We start from the raw sequence: 21567 nt of genomic DNA, 5'->3' as shown, positions 1-21567 counted from the left end.
TGGTTATATAGCTACTTGGCGAGGAGCAAGTTAAGCTCAGGTTAATTTTAGTAAGGGGGACTTGACCAATAAAAGTATTCTTTTTATATCATGTCAGATACGATATATCAGCCTCTTCTCTGTATGTATGCTCTATATGCTCTAGATGCTCCGGAGTATCAAGTATCAGCTGCACGTTCCCTATCAAAGATATGATATGGAAATGAGCGTCCAAGGCGAAGCTCGATCAGCCTGGAATGCTAAGGAACCATAAAAGCACGCGGTCCTAGAGAGTGAAAGCTGGTTGCCTATGACAGAACTTCACGAAAGAGCGAGTCTTTGCGCAGATGGTTTCCCAGGAATTAGATAGGTATACACCCCTTTCGATCCAGGCGCGGACTTTCAAGCTGATTAGAAGAAGGGCCCAGAGAAGTCGCGATCACCTCCAGCCGAGTCAAGACGAGCTTGACGCCGCTTTGCATGAGGCTCGTTATTACTGGCATGGCCTTGCGCAGCAAGCTATCATCCAATACAGGCATGGCCCCCCTTCTCAATGTCTTCGGTCCGAAAATATGCTTGGATATGTCCCGGCGATGCCGGATATTCATATAAATCAGTGCCATGAGGCTTTTGATAAAGTTACATCGAACGGCATCCTGTACATTAGAGCAGAGGGTGTGTGGGTTGTTTCAGATGGCGGTGGGTGTGGCATCGGCGGAAAGCAGAAGATACGAGCTGCGTCCCTCCCGATAGGTGTTCGACGGCCCACGCCTGTTTGTCTTAAGAACGATGCCTTTCACAAAGGGGTCAGAGTGGACGGAGCTCATGAGGTCAATATCATCGGGGTACTTGCCTTGGGATGGTCGTACATATTTTCGGCAGAATTGATCAAGAGACAAGGATCAGGATCGTCCAGCTTATACTATACCGACTCTACTGCGGAAATATGCCATGGAGAGGCAGAAGCGATCGGTAACATAATTGATGTTGGCTGTGTGAGTGCGCAGGCAGCACGATGGTGGGCATCGCTTTTAGCACCTGGACTAGGTTGGAAAGCCACAGTGTTGCAGAGCGACGGTGTCCGCTACATCTCGCCCTGGTCTGTGGCGCTCGACCACGACGAAGGCTTCAAGGTCAGGGTGAGTGATTTACCAGCAAATTCAACAATGAAATCCCCAAGTCCTCCATCCTCCCAACAAGCATTGGAGTTTCTTGTCGAACTTTGTGCGCGTTACGGTTCCCATAGCCAACTATTTGCCGCTCTTGTAACTGCTATGACATTCCCAGCACACAACTACTATGGAACGCCATCCAGGCTGCCTCACCTACGTGGATCGAATACTCTCGAATCTCCCCAAGCCACAGCGGATGTTAAAGAGCTTTATTCCCAAATCCCTTACTACATGACGATGAGTTGTGCCCACAACGTGACTGTTTCAAGTCTCTGCAGTGTATTTTGGGAACCCAAAGTATGCTGTAATTTGGTCAGCCCATGGCTTCATCCTGTGCTCAAAGAAATACCCAATAATTATTCCGGCTCTCTTTCCTTCGATGAGATCCTCCCTTTACTTTGTGCGATACGATGTCCAAATCTTGCGGCTCTCTGGCTTGGAGCCACCCTTAGTGGGCTTTCTTCCACCGTCGTTGAGCTTGTTGGCAGCGGAACCCCTCCTCTGGACACTAACGGTGCGCCATGGACTGGTAATCCACAGTCTTTCATGGACGTTCCGGGTTCAGGCCCATATATCAAGTCTGATTCCATGTATGATAAGCTCTTTAGGTCGGACGCCTGGCGCCTTCTCTACCTACCGCCCGCTGTCGAGGATGACTTGCAATACAATAGCCCGCCATTTTCACCATGGCAACCTGTCGGCATGACCGACTTCGAATATACAGCGATTAGGGTGAAAGCCCATAGAGATTGCCCCCGTCACGAGCTGGTTTACCATAACTGGTCATGGGGCCTAACGAATGGTTCGGGGTTGGAAGATCGTGGTTATTGTTCAGGAGCCATGCCTCGTCACCCCTATAAAGTAGACCCTCCTATGGCAGCCATGGACCACCAAACACTTCCCCTAGCAGACCAGGAAGCATCCATGATGGCATCACAAGAAGTCTTTGCGTGGGTTACTCGCAACTGTGAAGGATATCCTCCCGAGGAGATATACTCTGACCCATGGATACGTGATGATAGCGAAAGTGAAGCGTCAGAGTTTTGGACGTCTTCTAAGAGTACAAGGTCCACTGGCGGGTTAACTGGACCATCATATATTCAAGCATAGGTTATGAGAACGAACTCGGAACTATAGACGACTAGGCCGGCGTAGAGGGCAGGCCGAGCTGATGTAGCTATTTATACTGTATCAGCCCTGGCCTGCCCTCGAGAAGCCTTGTAGTCTTGACGCCATTTCCATTTCGAACCTTTGCTGGCTAGCTGGGCCCTCGCGAATATCCGCTATCATGTCAGTACCGGGGGGAAAATCGGACTCAAAAACAGGGTCCCCTGCGCCCTTCATATTAGCAAGCACAGCTTGCCGAAAATGCCATCGCAGTATGTCATCTGACACGCGATTACTATCATTCGGGTTGCGACAGATTGGGTCAAGTATCCTTCCATCAACCCCAAGAATATCTGGGCCAAATGATATGATTTTGTACCCGTCCTATATTTGTGTTAGTACCGCAGTATATTGAGGGGGCGCTTTCCAACTCACTTACATCAGGGTTTATTGAAAGCATATATGAATCGAAAAGTTCATGGACATCACTTTTTAGCAGCAATCCGTTCTGGGTCGAGTTTATCCGCGACACGCCAACCTCATCTGCCATATTTGTAACCCAACGGCTGTAACCTTGATCGATCCATATACTTTCATGTTGCAGGGGGAACACATGAGCGGCCTTGAATGCATTCCACCTGCCAAACTGCGCGAATTGGTTGAGTACTCCGGTAATGACACATCTTCCGTCCCTTGCGCGGACTCCATCCCGGAAGTGATTCTCTCGACCTGAAACAGAGTAGCTCAGGACTCGCAAAGAAGCAACTTCATCCGTCACTTGAATGGGCCCTATGGAAAAAAAGAAAAAGAAAACAAAAGTCGAAAGTAAATATGTTTACTATGTGAAGTCTAAGTTGGGGGAAAGTAGCATAGCGTACCTGCAGAGGAGACATCATAATCTCCAAGCTCAACCACATGTGTGGTACGGGTGATGACTCGACTTGAAGCTCTGTGGGTGACAGTTAACGGCTGCTCTGCAACTAGAAGCACATTTTGAAGCATCCAGAGGAATATCTCCTCAGTGATTGAGCCCGCCTGGTAGAAGCCTCCAAAAGTGGCTCCTGTTGAGTCAATGTGTAGGAAGACGTTTCTGTATGCAGATCTGTCGGACATATCTATACGGCGAAGGTTATTCGACGAGTTGGGAGATGGATGGATATACTTGTGGTGGTCTCTCAGGAGGAGTCAGGAATGGACAGGAGGATATCGAACAAGCCGCACTGTACATAGTAAGGTTGAACTGGACCCCTTATCAAGGGTTCCGCTGCTTATCACCACGTGATTTAGAGAGTGCTGACTCAGCTGACAGATGTGTCTGTTAACAGACTAGTCCTGTTCTAGTTTAGCGTTCTATTATTTTAGGACTCCTCGGATGCCCCGCAGATCGACAGTATCGGATGTCCACCTTGGCGCTGCTAGCTTGATGGAGTACGTTGTTCCTCTTTTGAGTTATATAGTTAACGGTTTTTATACCATCATCCCCAAGCCAATATATCTCATTTGGGGACCGAATCTATAGCCAAATACAATATGATATATATCTCTAAATAGGGAGCAAGAAGGGATCTAGGTTACTCTTTTTAGCATAGATACGGCCACTTTTTACGCCTATTTAACTACCAATTTAATACTTTCTTAATCGAATTAATTCTTTAATAGTAATAGTGGGGTATCTTAGTCCGAATAATATACCCACCCTACGGCTAGCTGCCTAATGCGATATATATACCAAATTGAATATTTATTATTGGCTTGGGGGTAATAGTACAACTCAAAAGAGGAACAACGTATTTCATCAATTTAGCAGCGCCAAGGTGGACATCCGATACCGTCAATCAGCGGGAAATGGGCATCTGAGGAATTAGGTGAATTTCAAATTTGAAGAAACCCTCAATGTCGGTGTAGTACGGATAGCTAATTTACCAGCAATCAGAATGTTTCTTTATATATTGATCAACTGTAGACTCACATCAAATGTTCGTCAAAACCAAATCTGGGTCTTGCACCTTGCAGTGACCAGCCTTGCAACCCTCACATAACTTTCTATTATGTGGACGATTACTTTTACCAGAGAAAGGTGGTGGTTCCATTTGTATCCCACTCCATTTTTTAAGACGATATACAACCCGTTCCGCATAGGACTCATTCAGAAGAGGCCGACCCAGTGTCTCGCAGGTCTCGCAGCGTTGATGATACACCTTTGCATTGTATCTCGTTCCAGTGTACATTCGGATAGTGACCGCAATGTGTTTACTTGACCATCCGCCGGCGCTGCATGTGCGGTTTGGGCATAAAAATAGACCCGTTATATTTGTATCATGTTCTTTGGTGCAACTTATGTCATCGTCAACGTTGTGGAATTCGAAATAAAGGCCATCCGCCTCCAAGAGGCGCGATACGTCATCGTGGAGTGATGGGTGCAAGGACCATTCTTTCCCTATTTTTAACTTTTTGGGTGACATGGTCTAACTAGTGAGTGTGACGCTAGAAAAGGCGGTGCCAACTGTGGAAGAGAGTCCGATACTGATAGAGAGATAGTCCGGTTAGGTAGGGGGCTAGCGGAAGGAGAATCCTTATAAAGATATATCAGGCCATATAAATACCAAAGATATTACCTCTTACTCTGCTGCCTTATAGCAGTGCTGCTATTTGGCTCAACAGTAGTCACGGTCAGTATTGTCATAAAAGCAAAATTGGCCGTTGAACAAGTCTGATGCTCTGTGGCGCCAAACAGCTCATGGCTTGCTCGATGACGAAAATGGCTTACTCGGCGACGACTCACAGTATCCCTTCAGTTACACAACTCTGCATGAATCTCATGTCTAGACTTTTGAGTGTCGATATTCGCCTAAAGAGTAAGCACGGTTACAGTAAGATAGGTTATAAAATCTCTCGCCTAGGGTATTCCTAGCCACGCTCTGTTCAGAGTAAGAGGATCGAACAGACTACAGGAGGACCCGACAGCAGATGCTCCGACCGTGAGGCGATTCATCACATAATCTCCCCAGTCGTTCCCGAGACAGTAGTTCTGAGACCGGTTGACGATGTCTCTTGGTGCCTATTTCTGCATATGCAGTATACGAAATTTAGTTGATTTCATCCCACCATGGGCGCTCATTGCATGATGCTTTGACGCCTCTTAATCTTTACATTCATGGCTCCAGCTAGACCAGAAGGGATGCACAATCAGTATAACTTTACCAGGGTGTGATAAGGCGGCATAGGCTGGACGCGTTCAGGATGGAAGGGAAGGCACCCTATCAATGTTCAGCATGGTGGGGAATGAGCGCGGGGCGTTCCCATGTAAACATCCTGCCGGTTACAAGAGCAGAAGTGGTGTAGAGCTCTCATGCGGGATAGGTATATAGGAGAACCGAAGGTATGAAGAGAAAATTCGCCTTATTGATTCGTTATAAAATTGAATGACTAGAACATTGCATGATCTATCGTGCTATCTAGGATAGGAAGATTAGTAACTAGTTAACTAAGTGTCAGTCGGCCAAAGAGGCGAGCCTGCCCCAATTAGTAGCAGAGAGACTGGTTATATTTGACACTGACTAGCCTACGGTTACCAAGACAACGGCTAAGGTTTAGATTCTGAAGTTTCCCGATAGAGCTCCAACGGGCGTGAGGCACTTCAAAATAAGGATACGGTTGAGCAGCTTTCCAATATAGTGGGGGCAGAAGCAGGAGTTCGAGCAAGAGAATATTCGAAATGCGAAGTCTTTGGAGCGTGAAAGGATGGAGATGAAAGAAAAAGCTGAACATCAAGCCGAGGCTTGACACTGGGGACAAGAATCGGGAACTAGAAAGTAACAATTCCTGTTTAAATGCAGGAGGCTAGTAGGATGGAAACCTGCCAATGTGATCTAGATAAGCAGAGAAGGATTGGAGAAATGGCCCTGGAAAGAATTCGCAGTTGGAAGAGTAGCTGTCGGAATGCAACGCGAGGTTTCCAATTCAGTCAGTGGGTTTCAATGACCTATTAGACCTCCTCCCCTTCTTCCACTTGCGCCTGTCCATAGCCTATAACATACCGTGGTCGCTTACACAATTCGAGCAGCTCTATCATTCCATTCAGACTGCCACGTCTCCCTATATAGCAAAACTGCCACAGGAAGCACTTCAGGTACGGCAGGATTTTCCTATAACGATTCATGAATACCCGTTACATTCTGTTGTAGAGCTTCAGGTAAGCGGGGAGTGTCAGCGAGAGCCACGCTGTGTTTCGAAGCATTCCCATCTCCGCCTCCCCAACATCAGAGTTTCTACGAGCTCGCGCCGCTCAATCCCTCATCTCGGGACGAATATGCTATTCATTATGGAAACCCTTCAGCTCCGGGGCCCTAGGGGGCATGGTTTCATGCAGCTGGGCGACCCTTCGGACCCTGTCCAAGGCTGGTCGACAGTTACATAGTAGACCCAAAACTTGAAACCGCTTGGAGGGCCCTCGCGTACAAGATCATCGACTCCATGGCAGACATGGAAACCTGATCGTGCAACACGCAGCAGAAGACATATCTAAACCCCCCGAAAAACAAGTTGAACTCCGTTCCCGTTTCTGCTAGTTACTCGTTAACTGGATATTAGCGTGCAGGGGATAGTCAGTTCGAACACGACCTTTTTCACCTGTCAAACCCCGAGAGGGCTGAACTTCAGTATCTCAAGAATTCAGAGATTCCCTTTTAGCCATCTTTCAAATGGGGCCGGACTATGGGGTCTTATCCTGGTTGACTGCATGCAAGTGCCTTTCTCGTTTCCGAACGACAGGAACAGGGTTGATGGGTGCCCCATGATCTCCCACAAGCTTGCCCCATTAATGATCAGAGTTTCAAGACATTGTGTTCGTTCCCAAGAGCTGAAGCCTTATCCGAACACAATGTATATGGGCGGAGCTACTACATAGTATGTACATACTATGTATGCCCTGGCGATCTAAAAATGGCTCCCGCTAAGGCCTTGGCACTAAAGGTATAGGAGAGTCTCCATTCTGTGCTACTACGTAGTATGCTAGAAAACCTCCCAAAACTAAAGTTGCTAGGAAGCCGGTGAATTAGAATCATCTGGGTAAATTTGCTCGAAAGGGAAAACTTGTAGGTGTTAGGGGCAAGAATTATTATTTATTAGAAACAAGGGGTAGCAAGCTCGACATCATTCAGTGCCCCCTGTGAGACGTAATACGACCCCGTTTGCATTGCTGCCACGTCGACGACCATGTCTACCCACCTCTTCTATTCGACAATAATCCATCTAATGCACAAGATCGTTTGGCCCCCACGTAAAACTCTGTGTTTAGAATCCATTGGAGTTTGCCTATAGGCTAGAGTAAATATCTCAGCGTCGTCTAATTATAGTACGTTGCCTCTTAGTTAAACAATTGGATATTGAGATACCATCAATTAATAACTCTAAGAAAAAGAAAGAAGCGTTCGATCCTCTGGATCTTATATAACTAATACTGATGAAGCCCCGCTCAACCTGCCTACCAAAATCTAGCGCCATCCACACCATGGTTTTTTGGAGGCAACAGAAAGAGGTTAAAACTGTGAGATACAATCTGCCATTATCTCCTATCGTTTCTACCTAATAATATATCTGACATTTTGCACAGAGCAACGGGCCGTACCACGGCCTAAAAGTGCTAGTTCCCAGACCAGGTAGTTCAGGCCCGGAGCCTGTGGTAGAGTAAGGCATCGTATCTTCACCCTGCATCGAATGGCTGCTAATATATGCTATACTAGTATCATCTTTGTCCATGGGTTAAGCGGCGACTGCATCGAGACATGGAAGCACGCCGATGCCGAAGTGCCATGGATCATGGACAAAAGCTTCTTGGGTGACGACCTCTACGAACGGGCGCGCATCATGACCTTTGGCTATAACGCCAATGTGTTTCAAAATGTCACCACAAGTCGGGTCATTGACCATGCAAGTAAGCTGCTAGAAGACCTCTGCGTTCGCCGTGTCAATTGCAAGGGGAGACCGATTGTGTTTGTGGCTCATAGCTTAGGCGGCCTCGTAGTAAAAAAGGTACAAAACCTTGACTCTAAGCCAAACTCAGACCCCGAATGTGTTAACCGTTCTAGGCCCTGATTCTATGCCCTGATAACGACCGCTTTGCAGATATTCAGTCCACAACAGGCGGTCTAATATTCATGGGAACGCCTCACGAGGGTTCTTGCCAGGCCTCGCTGGTACAAATGTTTCAGAATATCGCCTCCTGCTTCACGATGGGACAGAACAAGACGTCCCTGACACAGGAGCTTGAGACCTATTCAGCCTCGACAATGGACATCAACCAGTCCTTTATGCAGAATGCATCACGATCCCTAGAAATCGTGTGCTTTTATGAGACCTTACCTACCAGACTCCCTCAAGGGGAACAAATGGTGTGTACAATGTTCCCATCAGCAATATCAATGCTAGTAAGAGACTCTAACCGTCATGTATAGATTGTGAAGAAAGCATCAGCAGTAATTAACGGCAACGGCGCTCGAAACATTGGCATGGAATGTAATCACCTGGAATTGTGCAAGTTCGGTAACCCCGAAGAAGGTCGTTTTGAGTCGACCTTCCGGCCCCAGCTTGAGATGGTGGTGGATAATGCTATTCGAAATAAAGGTCAGCACATCTCCGAGCTAGACAGGGAGGCAGAGGCGAGGCTACGAGCTTTACCTCATCCTAGCAAACTTTTGTGTAATTAACAGGGGCTCACCTGTTTGTCCCGCACTGTTCTCCATTTTATACTGCCAATCAATTGATTTTTATGATCATGGGTGTCGTTTATTTCATCTCCTTCAATGTGCATTAATCCACTAACAATCTCACTAGCCGCGCCATCGGTTTCCGAAGCGGCTAGCGCGCTAAAGGCATATTACACTAAGGGGAACGCTCTCAAGATCCAACGGCTCTCCGGTAAACAATTGCCGATGGAAAACTGCTACATTAATCTAGCCATCATTCGGTTGGATCCTACTGAAGTACCGCATATATCGGAATCTTCTTCGTTTTTACTTACCGAGCGCCTTCAGCTCGGATTAAACGGCGAAAATGTGCAACTATATAATCTATTTAACCCGATAAAACTCTCAAATGACGAAGAAAAGAGGCCTAAGCGAATCCTTATCCGTGGGAGAGCAGGAGTAGGAAAGTCTACCCTATGTAAAAAGATTGTTTACGAATACATTCATAATGGAATGTGGAAAGAGCATTTTGACTGGCTGATCTGGATCCCTCTGCGAATACTCAATGGTATCAAGGCAAATGGGCCCTATACGCTCAGAGATCTCTTCGTTCAATATTTTTGCAATAGCAAGGAACTCCCAGACCTTGCATGGGATGCCGTTACAGGGTCAGCTAAGGACAAAACTCTCTTCGTTCTTGATGGATTGGACGAGGTATATGGCAAGTGGAAGCCAGGGGAGCCTATGAAACGATTTCTAGAATATCTTCTCGCACAAGACCAGGTCATTATTACAACTCGGCCCTATACACTGGACCGGGGAAATCTCGAGCCGATTGATCTTGAACTAGAGACTATTGGATTCTACCCCGAGCAGGTGGTATCCTACCTCAAAAATGAAGATATTGTATTAAGGAATGTGGCTGAAGAGATCCAACTCTTCTTAAATAAACGTCCAATCGTTCAGGAGTTGGTCCGGATTCCAATTCAGCTCGACGCACTGTGCCACAGCTGGAGTAAAACATTTAAGAACGAGGCTCTAGAGACGATGACTGATATCTATCAGAATATTATAAAAGAGTTATGGCGGAAAGATTTACTTCAGCTGCAAACACGAAATACAGAGACGGAAGAGGTACTGAGGGAAATTGCCGAGCCAGAAGATGAAGAAGAAGTGAAGGATGCAGAAAATCTGGTAGAAGGCTTTGCTTTCTACGGTATGTATAATGGAATCGTTGAATTCGGGGCAGATGAGCAAGGCCTGATCTACAAGAACCTGGCCAATCAAAGTATAAAGTCCCGCAGAACCCCGGGCCTTGTTCTTGGAAAGGTGTCGTTTCTGCGCACGTCGGATAATACCCTCGGAGGAGACCTACGAAGTTATCATTTCCTCCATCTTACTTTTCAGGAGTTATTCGCTGCCCGATATTTCGTGAGACAGTGGTTGGACGATAAGCCGCTATATTTGGTCGAAAGCAATTCGACGACTATGCCAAAAATCTTTTTACAAGATAAAAAGTATCACTCGCGGTATGATATAATGTGGCGCTTTGTTGCTGGCCTTTTTCGGATAGGATGGAACCAAAAGAGACCGAGCAACGCACCGCTCAACCAATTTTTTCGGGAACTGGAGGCTGAACCACGCGACTTGCTAGGACCAGCGCATCAACGACTAATCATGCATTGCCTCAGCGAGGTGGCAGGCTCTAAGCCTGGAGGAGCTCTAGAAGGTCGAAAGAAATTGGAGACCCGGCTGCTTCAGTGGGTGGATTTTGAATGGGAATTTCGCAAAACAACTGAGCTGTTGTCAGAGGCTGAATTTCTAGAGGTTGGTATAAATACCTTTCTACGTGAAAGTTTTCGCATCAGGAAGAGTCATATTTTACGTACATTGAGTAGGCGGCCAAGATTATCAGAAGACACAATAGGCATTATAACCTCACTGCTGAAAGATAAAGACACAGATATAAGGAAGGCTGCAGCTGAAGCCTTGGGAGGCCAGTTAACCCTACCCGAGGCCACTCTTGATAGACTCGTCTTACTACTTGAAGACAAAGACGTCGGTGTAAGAGAGGCTACAGTTAGGGCCTTAGGGGTTCAGTCAACTCTACCCCAAGCTACTATCGACAGACTCGTCTTACTACTTAAAGACAAAGATACCAATATAAGAGTGGCTACAGCTGCAGCCTTGGGAGGCCAATCAGGTCTATCCCAAGCTACTCTTGATAAACTCGTCTTACTACTTAAAGATAAAAGCGCCGGTATAAGAGAGGCTACAGCTAGGGCCTTAGGGGGTCAGTCAACTCTATCCCAAGCTACTCTTGATGGACTTGTCTTACTACTTAAAGACAAATATACCACAATAAGAGGGGCTGCAGCTGAAGCCTTGGGAGGCCAGTCAACCCTGCCCCAAGCTACTCTTGATGGACTTGTCTTACTACTTAAAGACAAAAACGCCGATATAAGAGGGGCTGCAGCTAGGGCCTTAGGGGGTCAGTCAACTCTACCTCAAGCTACTCTCGACAAACTTATCTTGCTACTTCACGATACGAACTTCTGGGGAACAAGACAGGCTGCAGCTAAAGCCTTAGGAAGCCAGTTAAACCTGTGTCAAGCCGCGCTTGACAGACTTATCTTGTTGCTTAAGGATGAGGATTGGAGGGTGAGAAGTACCGCAGCCGATACCTTAGGAAGAGGATTTAATCTATCTCAAGCCGCGCTTAATGGACTTATATTGCTACTTAAAGATGAGTACTGGGAGTCGCGAGTGTCTGCAGCTAGTGCCCTAAAAGAACAGTCCAATCTACCTCAAGCTGCACTCGATGCACTTATCTTACTACTTAAGGATAAAGATCAGAGTGTGAGAAAGGCTGTAGCTAATGCTATAGGAGGACAGTCAAACCTACCTCAAGTTGCGTTTGATGGACTTATCTTGCTACTCAAGGATAACGACTGGGGACCAAGAAATGCTGCAACTAACGCTCTAAAAGGACGGCCAAACCTACCCCAAGCTATTCTTGATAGTCTTATCTTGTTACTCAAGGATGAGGACTGGAGGCGTAGTTATGCTGCGGCTAATGTCTTAGAAGGACAATTAAATCTACCCCAAGCTGTGCTTGATCAGCTTATCTTGCTGTTTAAGGGTAATGACTGGCAGAAGAGAATTTCTGCAGTTAATGTCTTAAAAAGACAGTCAAACTTACCTCAAGCTATGCTCGATGAACTTATCTTGCTACTCAAGGATAAGAGCCATGAGGTATGGAAGCTCGCATTTGGTATTCTAAGCAAGTATGAAGGCCTTACTATCCCTCCAGCCTATATTGCAGAGCCACAGTTGTTCATGTGGTGGTTAGAGAAAAGTTTTGCGCAGCAAGTAAGCGTTTACCAACAGGAGAATACCCTCTTTTTCAATATGCTAGGGAAGTTAAACCATGCTCCGTTGGGTTGGACATTTCGTTTGAAATTTCAATGGACGCGGAGAGGTCTGGGGATGCCTTAATAATATTATGGCTTATTCTAGGACGTACTTCGGATGTATTCCAGAGGACATATGCTAGGAACACTCAACTTGTCTGGCCTTCGGAACAAAAGCCAGATTCACTGTTCGAATTCCCGTACCGAAATTACAACCAGCTATCTTGAGATATGTAAGGTTGTGCCTGTTGAGATTCCCTATGGTGCGCCAGTAGCAACGCTGGGTGCCGACGATTTGTGTCTTAGGAGCCTCATTTATAGAATTAGTGGTAATGTACTTATGCTCTTGTAAATGGATCTCTCTAATATAGAGATATTACTTTATCATGCAAGCTCGACAAAGTACGCAAAGCGGCAGGCTATCAAAGGAACGTGTATAGATAGAAGTATAACAGTGGTGGGGATATAATCTAGTATTATATAGCATATTTTATAAGTCTTTATTCCTATATGTTTATATATAGGTTTATTTTGAGAGTATAGCACATATAGTCCGCTGTACGCATCAAACACGAAGATGTCCTGAGTTATGCCGGCGTGAGTGGTTGTCTCAAGTCAGGCGAACGAAGAAAAGAGGAAAAAGGTCACGAAGGCGCTTGTTGCGGTTTTGTGGGGGTTGGAAAACATCTTGAAGAACAACATCTTCAGCTTCCAAGTCAACAGACACCATGATATGCCAGTGATACCGGGGACTGGGGCTTTTGACTTCTTCTTCTTCTATCCCTTCTTCCTCTTCTTCTTCAGCAGTTGGCATCTCGAGTGAGACGCCATGATCGACTCCGACCAGCGGTAGACGCAACATACGGGGATTGGGACTTATATTATATTTCGTATTTCAACGATATCTCGACTTCTGAGGATGGGAGACTCGAAAGAGAGTGGTTCTACACTGGTAGATCTGGGAAAAGAGCTGACTTGTTCGGTAATTATGTCTCTCTCCTCACGTTGGCCCGGTTGTTGCGACTGACATTATGACAAAGATATGTACCGAAATTCTCTACCAGCCCTTGACATTACTCGACTGTCTACATACGTTCTGCGGATCGTGTTTGAAAAGCTGGTTCTCATGGCAGGCGTCTAACCCGACGGATAGCAGCAGACCACAGTTTACCTGTCCGTCGTGTCGGGCCTCTGTTCGAGATACAAGACACGATGCAAAGGTGGCTACCCTGCTCGAACTCTTCCTCCAGTCGAACCCAGACCAGGCCAAGACGGCAGAGGAGAAGGAGGAAATTGCTGCAGACTACACACATGGGGACTCTGTGCTGCCTGAAGTTGAGCGGGCGGTGCGGTCTGCCAGTGACGAGGAGGACGAGCGGCTTCTAGCCGAGGTCAGAGACATGAGTCTACGGGATGTTCAGGGCACGAGCAGCGGACATCGCCATCGCAGCCCACTGGCTCCTCGTTCGAGGGGGAGGTCGGAGCGTAGCCCGGGAGCACAGGCGAGGGAACAACGGGTGGAAGATGCCAGACGGAGACGGCGGGCGGAGAGACGAATGAATGCTTCACCGGCAATGCGCGATCCCCGAGATATGAGTCCAGACTCGAGAAGAGTCGAGCACCAGTCTAGCTTACGGTCACTTATCGGGTCTACAGGTGAATCTGGCATCGAAGACGAGATTCTCCGCCAGATCGCAGAGGAAGGCCTGTTGGATGGCATCGACCTCCATAGTCTCACCCCCACGCAGGAGGATGAGTTGACAGAGCGTATCGCGCAAGCCTTTAGACGACGGCATCGGGTTCCTTCTCCAACGCGCAGCTCAAGGCAAAGTGATAGAGAGCCAGCATCCCAACGTCCGGTATCACAGGACAGACAGCCACAAGAGCGGTCACCCAGTGCTTCAGCATCTACACCTCGGACTAGAGAGCCTGCCAGACGGGCACCGCCGACCTCTCGTCCGCGTCTTTTAGAACCCAGTACTGCCAACCATACTTCAAACCACCGCCGAAGCACCTCAGATCAAGGCACCGGCACTCGAAGACGTCGGACATCGCCAACTCCATCCACTAATTTTTCACTTTCTTCCGAGACATTGGCGCAACCCACGGCTCACACGACTAGTGCAGCAGCGGGCAGTGGAACTGGTACTGGACGTGGCTCTGGAAGTGGTTCTGCGGCTACTGGAACGGGGCCGTCCCGCAGACGAGCCTCAAATAGCTCGCTGCCGTCGCCTTCGCTACGCCAGCAGGCAATTCCACCGCTTCAGGCCAGTCGTCAAAGACGTCCATCGTCGCCTGGAGAGAGGCAACGTCGGCCCAGCCCTGCTTCTATAAATCCAAATAGAGCAAATACTACGTCTGAAATGGCACTCTCTGCTACAAGCGAGATCGCACCCCTCCGTACATCAAACCGGTCTCAGACTTCACAGTCACAACCAACTACTCCAGCTGTTCCTACAGCCTCTACAAACACGCCAACCACTACCTCTCCTCCGCCAGCGCCCATCAGGCGGGTGTCGAATCCTGCTCCTTTACCGTCTAATCAGCCTCCCATTCAGATGCCTCCGGAGCCATCAATATTATGTGAACGGTGCGGGAAGAGCGATATACAGTATGAGCTACATAAAGTCTGCAAGCATTGCAAGTCAGGCAATTACTGCCTTTGTGCGCGCTGTTACCGTCTAGGACGTGGGTGCTTACATTGGTTTGGGTTCGGCCAGGCAGCGCAGTACTTTTTTGAAAGGAAGATGGCATCTTTAAACAAGCCCCTGGAAGAACAAGAGCCACCCCATAAGCTCAGCTGGCGGAAGTACTTACGGCCATCAGAGGAACGGCCATCTCAGAGTTCACGGTCTGCCACATCAAGCTACGTTCCGCTCTCCAAACGGGTACAGACGGGCATGTTCTGTGATATGTGTGAGCGGTTCTCGGATGAATGTTTCTGGAAATGTAGAGAGTGCAATGATGGGGAATGGGGATTCTGTAACAAATGTGTTAACCAGGACAAATGCTGCACACATCCTCTGTTACCGATATCCCGTGCTAAGATAAAAACAAAGCCCGATGCACAAATATCTACACGAACGACAGCCTCGCCTCCTCCGCTAACGGATACTGAATATAGACCCCTCACATTCTCTACGCAGTGCAATGTCTGCACATATCCCATCCCCCCTTCGACAACACGATTCCATTGCATCCAGTGTAACGATGGAGATTACGATATGTGCACGAACTGCTACCTGAAGCTAGGTGCATCGGGGAAAATCAGCAAAGAGAACGGCCGAAACGGCTGGCGGCGTTGTCTGCAGGGCCATCGCATGATAATAGTTGGTTTTGAGGACCATCGAGTGGGACAGATGAGAGTTATCGTTCAGGGTCTTGTGGGCGGACACGCATGGAAGGATGAATATGTCCCAAACCCCTCATCCGGCTCCAAAAGAGACAATAGCAACAACGCGGCAGCAAGCCCCTCGAGCCCCGTCTCCGATGCCAACGGGACAAATCTACAGCTTAATCGACAAGACTCCGGCCGATGGATGTGGACAGAACCCGCAGAGTCCAGTGATGGCAGCTTCCGTCAAAGACGCAGACTTAACCGTGCCAGGCAGCATCTATCATCAGCACCCGATAGCCCGTCGGACAGCTCCTCTCCGTCCCCCTTTCCTACCACCCGCTTCCCGCCATCAGGTGGTATCGGCCTACGTCTTATCGCTAAATGGTCGCATTACCCTGAACCAGGAGACACCGACGAGATAATGTTCCCTCGGGGAGCGGAGATTACGGAAGCGGAGAATATCAACGACGATTGGCTTTGGGGTTGTTATGCTGGGCAGAAAGGATTTTTGCCGGGCGGCTATGTTCTTATCATCGATGAAGTCGGGGCTGATGGCGTCCGATAAATGATGATTTCAATCATATATATATATATATGTTTTCTTTTTGATATTATATTTTCCCTTTTTGATGCACGAGTCATGACGAATAAAGGTGACGGACGGATTACATACATACAAGGTTGATATTTATATACCGGACATATCATGATTATTGGATTTAAGAAAGTTTCGGCACATAGCTTTTATCAGCTATCTCTAGGCGGGTCCATCTATAACTGAAATGATCCTCCTTCAAGTGAAACAAGAGCCACAAAGCTGCTTATCAGCCCCGACATCGGCAGAGCAATAGCCTGTTGCACAAAATCTACTTGACTTTTAACAGTAACAGACAAGCATTGTCTGAGGCAACGCAGGGCAGATACAGGTAGATGTATATATACAACGGACGTTTAAACGGCGTACCCGCTCAATCCTGATACAAAGGGGGTATTACTTCTCTAGTAAAACCGGATATCATAGCAATATCCCAAGATCCGACGGCCAGCAAATCAACGGTATGACGAAGAGAGCTGTTGTCTAAAGGTTAGATGTTATCAAATGCCGACGATGATCGTAAATAACAGCCATGATTCAAGTGGTACTTCATATATACTTGAAACATAAGGTAGCCTTCAACATCGGGTAACGGGAACTATACTTCATGGAGCGAATCGGAATTCCTAGAATGAGCTCAATTCGTTATCGGAAATAGCTCGGTGTGCCTGTTTGCGCAAAAGGGGAAGAAATAGGCAGATGATGCTTCAGCGTGAGGCTATTTTACCCCAAGTTGAAGTTACGCTGCATATGCACCGTGTTTGTGTCTCTGTAACATCAGTGCCCATGTATGTCTGGCATTGACGCCGATTATCCGTCCATGGCATCATGCATCAGTAGCAGAGACGGTAGCACAGGGGGAGGGGGGAATATACACGATGATAAGGTAGTAAATCACACCACAGCTGACAAGAGGGTCTGCCTATCTGTCCGCTTCTCGACATTGAATAAAAGGTGGTGGGCCAAATGCAACTGGAACTTGATATCGTGTGTGGTTAAAGATAAACTTGCCAAACTCCAGGGTTCGAAAGGGGTCTATCGAGATCATTTTCAGCGAGCAGAACCATGGTTTGACGCTTGAGAACGGGACCAGCCGTGCAAGTGGGCGTTCAGGGGGTGAATAAGAGAACGAAGATGCAGATATATGTACACCCCAAGCAAGCAGCGGGAACTCATATGAGTATATACTTGCATCCCACGGCCGTAAATTCCGGCCCAATCAAGGGGACAAACCTCTTTTCTCCTCGTCGGCCTTGAGGATGGGATGAAGCAAATCGGCAATGCGCCAGGAGGTACGGAGTAGACTCCAGGTATATCAGAAGTCAAAGCATTCACGTTGTACGCAAGAAGTACGTTATTGGGTCTCTCATGCCTCACTCCGACAATATTTCAATCTTCCCACAGCTCCTGCAGCCACCCCCGCCTGCTGTCCTGTTTTATATGTTGGAGATAGGCTGGCAAAGCTGCTGAAATGGGATCTGGCTTGGGCCCGAAGTGCGGCATTTGTCCTCTGGCTTGCATGGGAGAAACAGGGGTGAACATAAGATATTGTCCAAACACAACGAAATATCAGACAGTTGGGTGGTCGATCGTTTCTGTCGCGAGATCTCGACCCATGCACAGAGCACATTTATCCATATGCCCGCAGTGACCAGCACCAGCTAGGATGCGGGAAGAAAAAGAAAAGAGGAGAGGCTAATCAATGCATTCAGGGCTTTGACCCTTACCCAGTTTTTGATGTAGTGACACTGACATCTCAAATCCATGGGAGAATTGTTCTTAGGTCAGAGAGAGAGCTCTTCATACCCTGCGCATTGATTCATGTGGGCTTTGCTCAGGCCTATCCTCGGCTACCCGCAGGGCCCCATAGTGCCCCAGTTGCTATTTTCGTTAATTGCTTCTAAACGGTTTCCGTAGTCTCCATCCCCACGTGCATTACATAGCATGAACTATGTACAATTTCCAACATCGATATCAATTCTTGAGCAAGTTCTACTACCATCAAGTCGTTTGATGGAGCTCGTAAAACCCCTGTTCCTTGGCAAGTTGATGTACTTCGCATTGGTAGCGACTGCCTGTGCACTTTCTTGGAAGCTTGGATTGAGCCATCATTAGTTAACGAGGTGGGCAGAGTTTTCAGAGAATCCGAGCGCAATATAGTTTCTGGCTTCTGGCCCTTCGGTGGGCGAGGGGACGCGTTATCCCTAAGGAGTTAAATCTCCTTGAACTTAACCGAGCCTGCAGGGCTGTTAGTAACTGACCATATGTAAATATGAGAAGAGCTACATAGGATGTTGCTCTACATGGTATCCATGTATATGGCAAAGTAGACAGCCGATCATTGGAGATAAGGTTGATGAGCTCCTGTAAGTACCGCCAGTTTGCTAAGCCTTAGATCATCAATAATTAACCCTTAGGCAATACATTAATTGCTAATAGGTCGACAGGACATTGAATACTGCAAAGAAAAGTTGATCTAAAGGATAGATCCCTGATTTATCTCCCCTATAATGAAAGGACGTAGCTACCGAGGATGCAGAGGGAAACCGTAAATGAGCAAGGAAAAGCAATACTGTCAGAAAGTATACGGCTGAGCCCTGCATAATATATTCGAAGTACAATGCGATGTAGAGATACATGCAGTGCTGAGTATCGTTGACAACCTGAAAAAAACGAACTTCAAGATGGCTGAAAAAGTAGAAAAAAGAAAAACAAACTGGCGGCAATGTAAACCTTAATTCTGCGGCTAATCCTGTCATGTGATATTAAGCGCGTTTCAAAATATAATAAACGCGATTTTTGTAGGAACAAAAAAAAAATTCGAAAGGGCGGAAATAGATGAAGGATGGCTGTTTTATAATTTGAACCACCCATGGCAGTTCAGTCATTTTCTATCATAAATCTGACACTATATTCGGATTTGAACACCCCAACCCGTCGAATCCGCCGTGCAGGCGAGAAGAACAGACTCTGCCGTTCTATCGTCGAAAGAACTAATATCCCATCAAAACTGTCGAGATATTAGTAATATATAACAAATGGTTGCTAAAGAGTCTGTGGCTGGCTGCATAGTTAGTCGACTGTATGGCTTAGTGCGGATAAGAGAGCATATGATGCTATCTTCGATACCCATGTCCAAGAAGCAGATGCATATAGGCTTTCGCAGACGAGGGCATCCGAGGTTGCACCTTATACGTCTCGCCGGCGATATACTGGGGAGTCGACGGTCCAACGGGCCGACATTAGTGTATTGCATATGGACCCCGAGGTCACAGACTACGGACGCAGCAGGATAGATTCACCCCCCACCCCCAACGACATGCTAGAGCATAATTCGCCTACTCTGCTTCGTGATGGTCTCGAGGATGAAGAGGAGTCTCGGGATCCTATGGACCCTGCGATTTACATGGCGTGAGAAAGGGGGAAGTCATCTACATATTCTCGGCCTATCCGGCTAGAGTGCTGTCCATCCGATAGGTGAGGATAAAGACTAGAGTTCATGAGATCTATTATCTTATCGATGTTTTATCAGACAGCCACTGACGAATATTGAGATAGAACAGCTTAAGCTGAGGAATGGCGAATACTGTCTGGCTTGGTTGATCACGCATATGTCTTACCGCTGGCTGCCAGCGGCCCTATCACGGTATACATAGCAAGTATAGAGCAGCCTCAGCCCCCCCTTGGACGCAGATGCTAAGGATGCAAGTCCACTCTGCTCCACCTTTGACGAACACTAAGTCGAGACTGTGCTGCCGCTAGGTGTATGTTTGACGTGTTCATGTCAGCGCGCTATAGGAGCATATGGGCGAGGCAACGGATGCCTAGAGGCTGAAGAATTCGTCACTGTCCTACCGAGGGAAAGTTGACTCCTCCGCCTTCGTAAGGAAGATGTTAAGCTGGGGAATGGGAAGAGGCGACGGCGAACGAAAAAAGTGAAGACAAAAAATGGTTAGCTGTCCTGAGATGAGACTTTCGAGTCTACAAACACAACGACTCGATGCTTGGGATGGGAGGACTCCATATTATATGGCGGAAGTGGACGAGAAATCTAGCATATACCTTCCCACTCGATCAGTGCATGCTCCATACCCGCCCCATAACATCGGTGCCCATCCCCGCTTAATCCACATCTCTTATAACCCAAGTCGGTCTGTTTCAAGGCCGGAGCCAGATCCAGAAAAGAAGCGAAGGTTCAACCTTGGTTCTGACGGTACATGGTACAAAAGTTATCATAGCAAATATAGCAGCATAAAATATTAGACCCGACTATAACAACCAACCCCACTTCGACCTTGGATAGACGCCGCCACGCCGTGCCAATATAGTATGAATACATGGGTACCAAGAGTGGAGCGAGACGTCCTTGGTATAGATGTGTGTGTGCGTCTGAGGAGGGGGTGAAGGCATGTACTAATATGTACAGAGTATAGTTATACAGATAGTTATATGCAATGCACTGCATAGGCAGCGCCACGCACAGAAGAACCCTGCAAGTCCGCGACCGGAGGAGTAGTATATATATATTATTTATATAGACACATACACAATACGCACTAATCAGCAATATGCCGGGATAGACTTCATTATCAGGCCATGCTTGAATTCTGGATGGATCGATGGGCGCTCTGCATGGATGAAGGGGGGAGGAGAAGGGGGAGGGAGGGGGGGAAGGGAGGGAAGAAGGTCGCCCGGCCCGAACGGAGAGGTCGGATAGGGTGAATAATATAATATCGGTATCGAGCACAAGAAGAGCCATGGATGCTGGAAGTTCCGCTGCGCTCCAACCATTGACTTCTGGTACTTTGCTCTCTTAACTTATCTCTTCTTCCTTCTCTGTGCCTTGCCTTGTTAACTATCGGACGGGAAGGGCAAAGGGAAAACAAAACTAATCTTCGCCACAGAGATAAAAGATAAAAAAGTCTTTCCACCTCCAAGACCAACTTCTCTTGCATGGCCGAGACATGAAGCAAGTCGAGCCCCATAATTGCTTTTTTTCTCTCTCTTTGGCTGCTTCTCGTAGACCGGGATCCCTTCTTGCGTCTCTGGATATGCGAACACACACGGACGTTTAGCCCTGATCGCAAGGGAGAAAAAGAAGACCGGCCGATGACTTGCATGTTTCATCCTTGCTTGGGTGTGACGGGGAGAGGGATAATATGGACATGCGTGAGAGGGTGATTGGTGATAATAGCACTCCAGTGCAGCGGTGACGGTCGAGGGACAAAGATGGTACCAGTTATCGTCCCATCTCATCTCCCGTCGATAACACCTAGTCAAC

General features: G+C 47.4%; 6 protein-coding genes across 6 annotated transcripts; 4 read left to right on the top strand and 2 right to left on the bottom strand.

Annotated features, from left to right (window-relative positions):
- Positions 1-90: 90 nt before the first annotated feature.
- Positions 91-2261, top strand: MCYG_04178 (conserved hypothetical protein; the record flags this gene model as incomplete). The annotated part of the gene is made up of 2 exons (XM_002846395.1): positions 91-125; positions 350-2261. 2 exons carry the CDS (start codon positions 91-93, stop codon positions 2259-2261), a joined length of 1947 nt encoding a protein of 648 aa, XP_002846441.1.
- An 81-nt stretch (positions 2262-2342) lies between these two features.
- MCYG_04177 (conserved hypothetical protein) lies at positions 2343-3371 on the bottom strand (the record flags this gene model as incomplete). Its single annotated transcript, XM_002846394.1, has 3 exons — positions 2343-2642; positions 2698-3047; positions 3137-3371. 3 exons carry the CDS (start codon positions 3369-3371, stop codon positions 2343-2345), a joined length of 885 nt encoding a protein of 294 aa, XP_002846440.1.
- Positions 3372-4228: 857 nt separating this feature from the next.
- On the bottom strand, positions 4229-4720 carry MCYG_04176 (conserved hypothetical protein; the record flags this gene model as incomplete). Its single annotated transcript, XM_002846393.1, has 1 exon — positions 4229-4720. One exon carries the CDS (start codon positions 4718-4720, stop codon positions 4229-4231), a length of 492 nt encoding a protein of 163 aa, XP_002846439.1.
- Positions 4721-7767: 3047 nt separating this feature from the next.
- MCYG_04175 (peptidase C14) lies at positions 7768-12439 on the top strand (the record flags this gene model as incomplete). Its single annotated transcript, XM_002846392.1, has 7 exons — positions 7768-7803; positions 7870-7943; positions 8000-8190; positions 8382-8647; positions 8711-8879; positions 9090-10470; positions 10633-12439. The coding sequence occupies 7 exons, from the start codon at positions 7768-7770 to the stop codon at positions 12437-12439; spliced, it is 3924 nt and encodes a 1307-aa protein (XP_002846438.1).
- An 834-nt stretch (positions 12440-13273) lies between these two features.
- Positions 13274-16256, top strand: MCYG_04174 (RING finger domain-containing protein; the record flags this gene model as incomplete). Its single annotated transcript, XM_002846391.1, has 2 exons — positions 13274-13336; positions 13521-16256. 2 exons carry the CDS (start codon positions 13274-13276, stop codon positions 16254-16256), a joined length of 2799 nt encoding a protein of 932 aa, XP_002846437.1.
- Positions 16257-19158: 2902 nt separating this feature from the next.
- MCYG_04173 (uncharacterized protein) lies at positions 19159-19701 on the top strand (the record flags this gene model as incomplete). The annotated part of the gene is made up of 2 exons (XM_002846390.1): positions 19159-19310; positions 19380-19701. The coding sequence occupies 2 exons, from the start codon at positions 19159-19161 to the stop codon at positions 19699-19701; spliced, it is 474 nt and encodes a 157-aa protein (XP_002846436.1).
- Between the last annotated feature and the right edge of the window lie 1866 nt (positions 19702-21567).

The sequence above is a fragment of the Microsporum canis genome, genomic scaffold, assembly GCF_000151145.1.
Source record: "Microsporum canis CBS 113480 supercont1.4 genomic scaffold, whole genome shotgun sequence".
Lineage (NCBI taxonomy): Eukaryota > Fungi > Ascomycota > Eurotiomycetes > Onygenales > Arthrodermataceae > Microsporum > Microsporum canis.
This window is presented reverse-complemented; position numbering and strand designations above follow the sequence as displayed.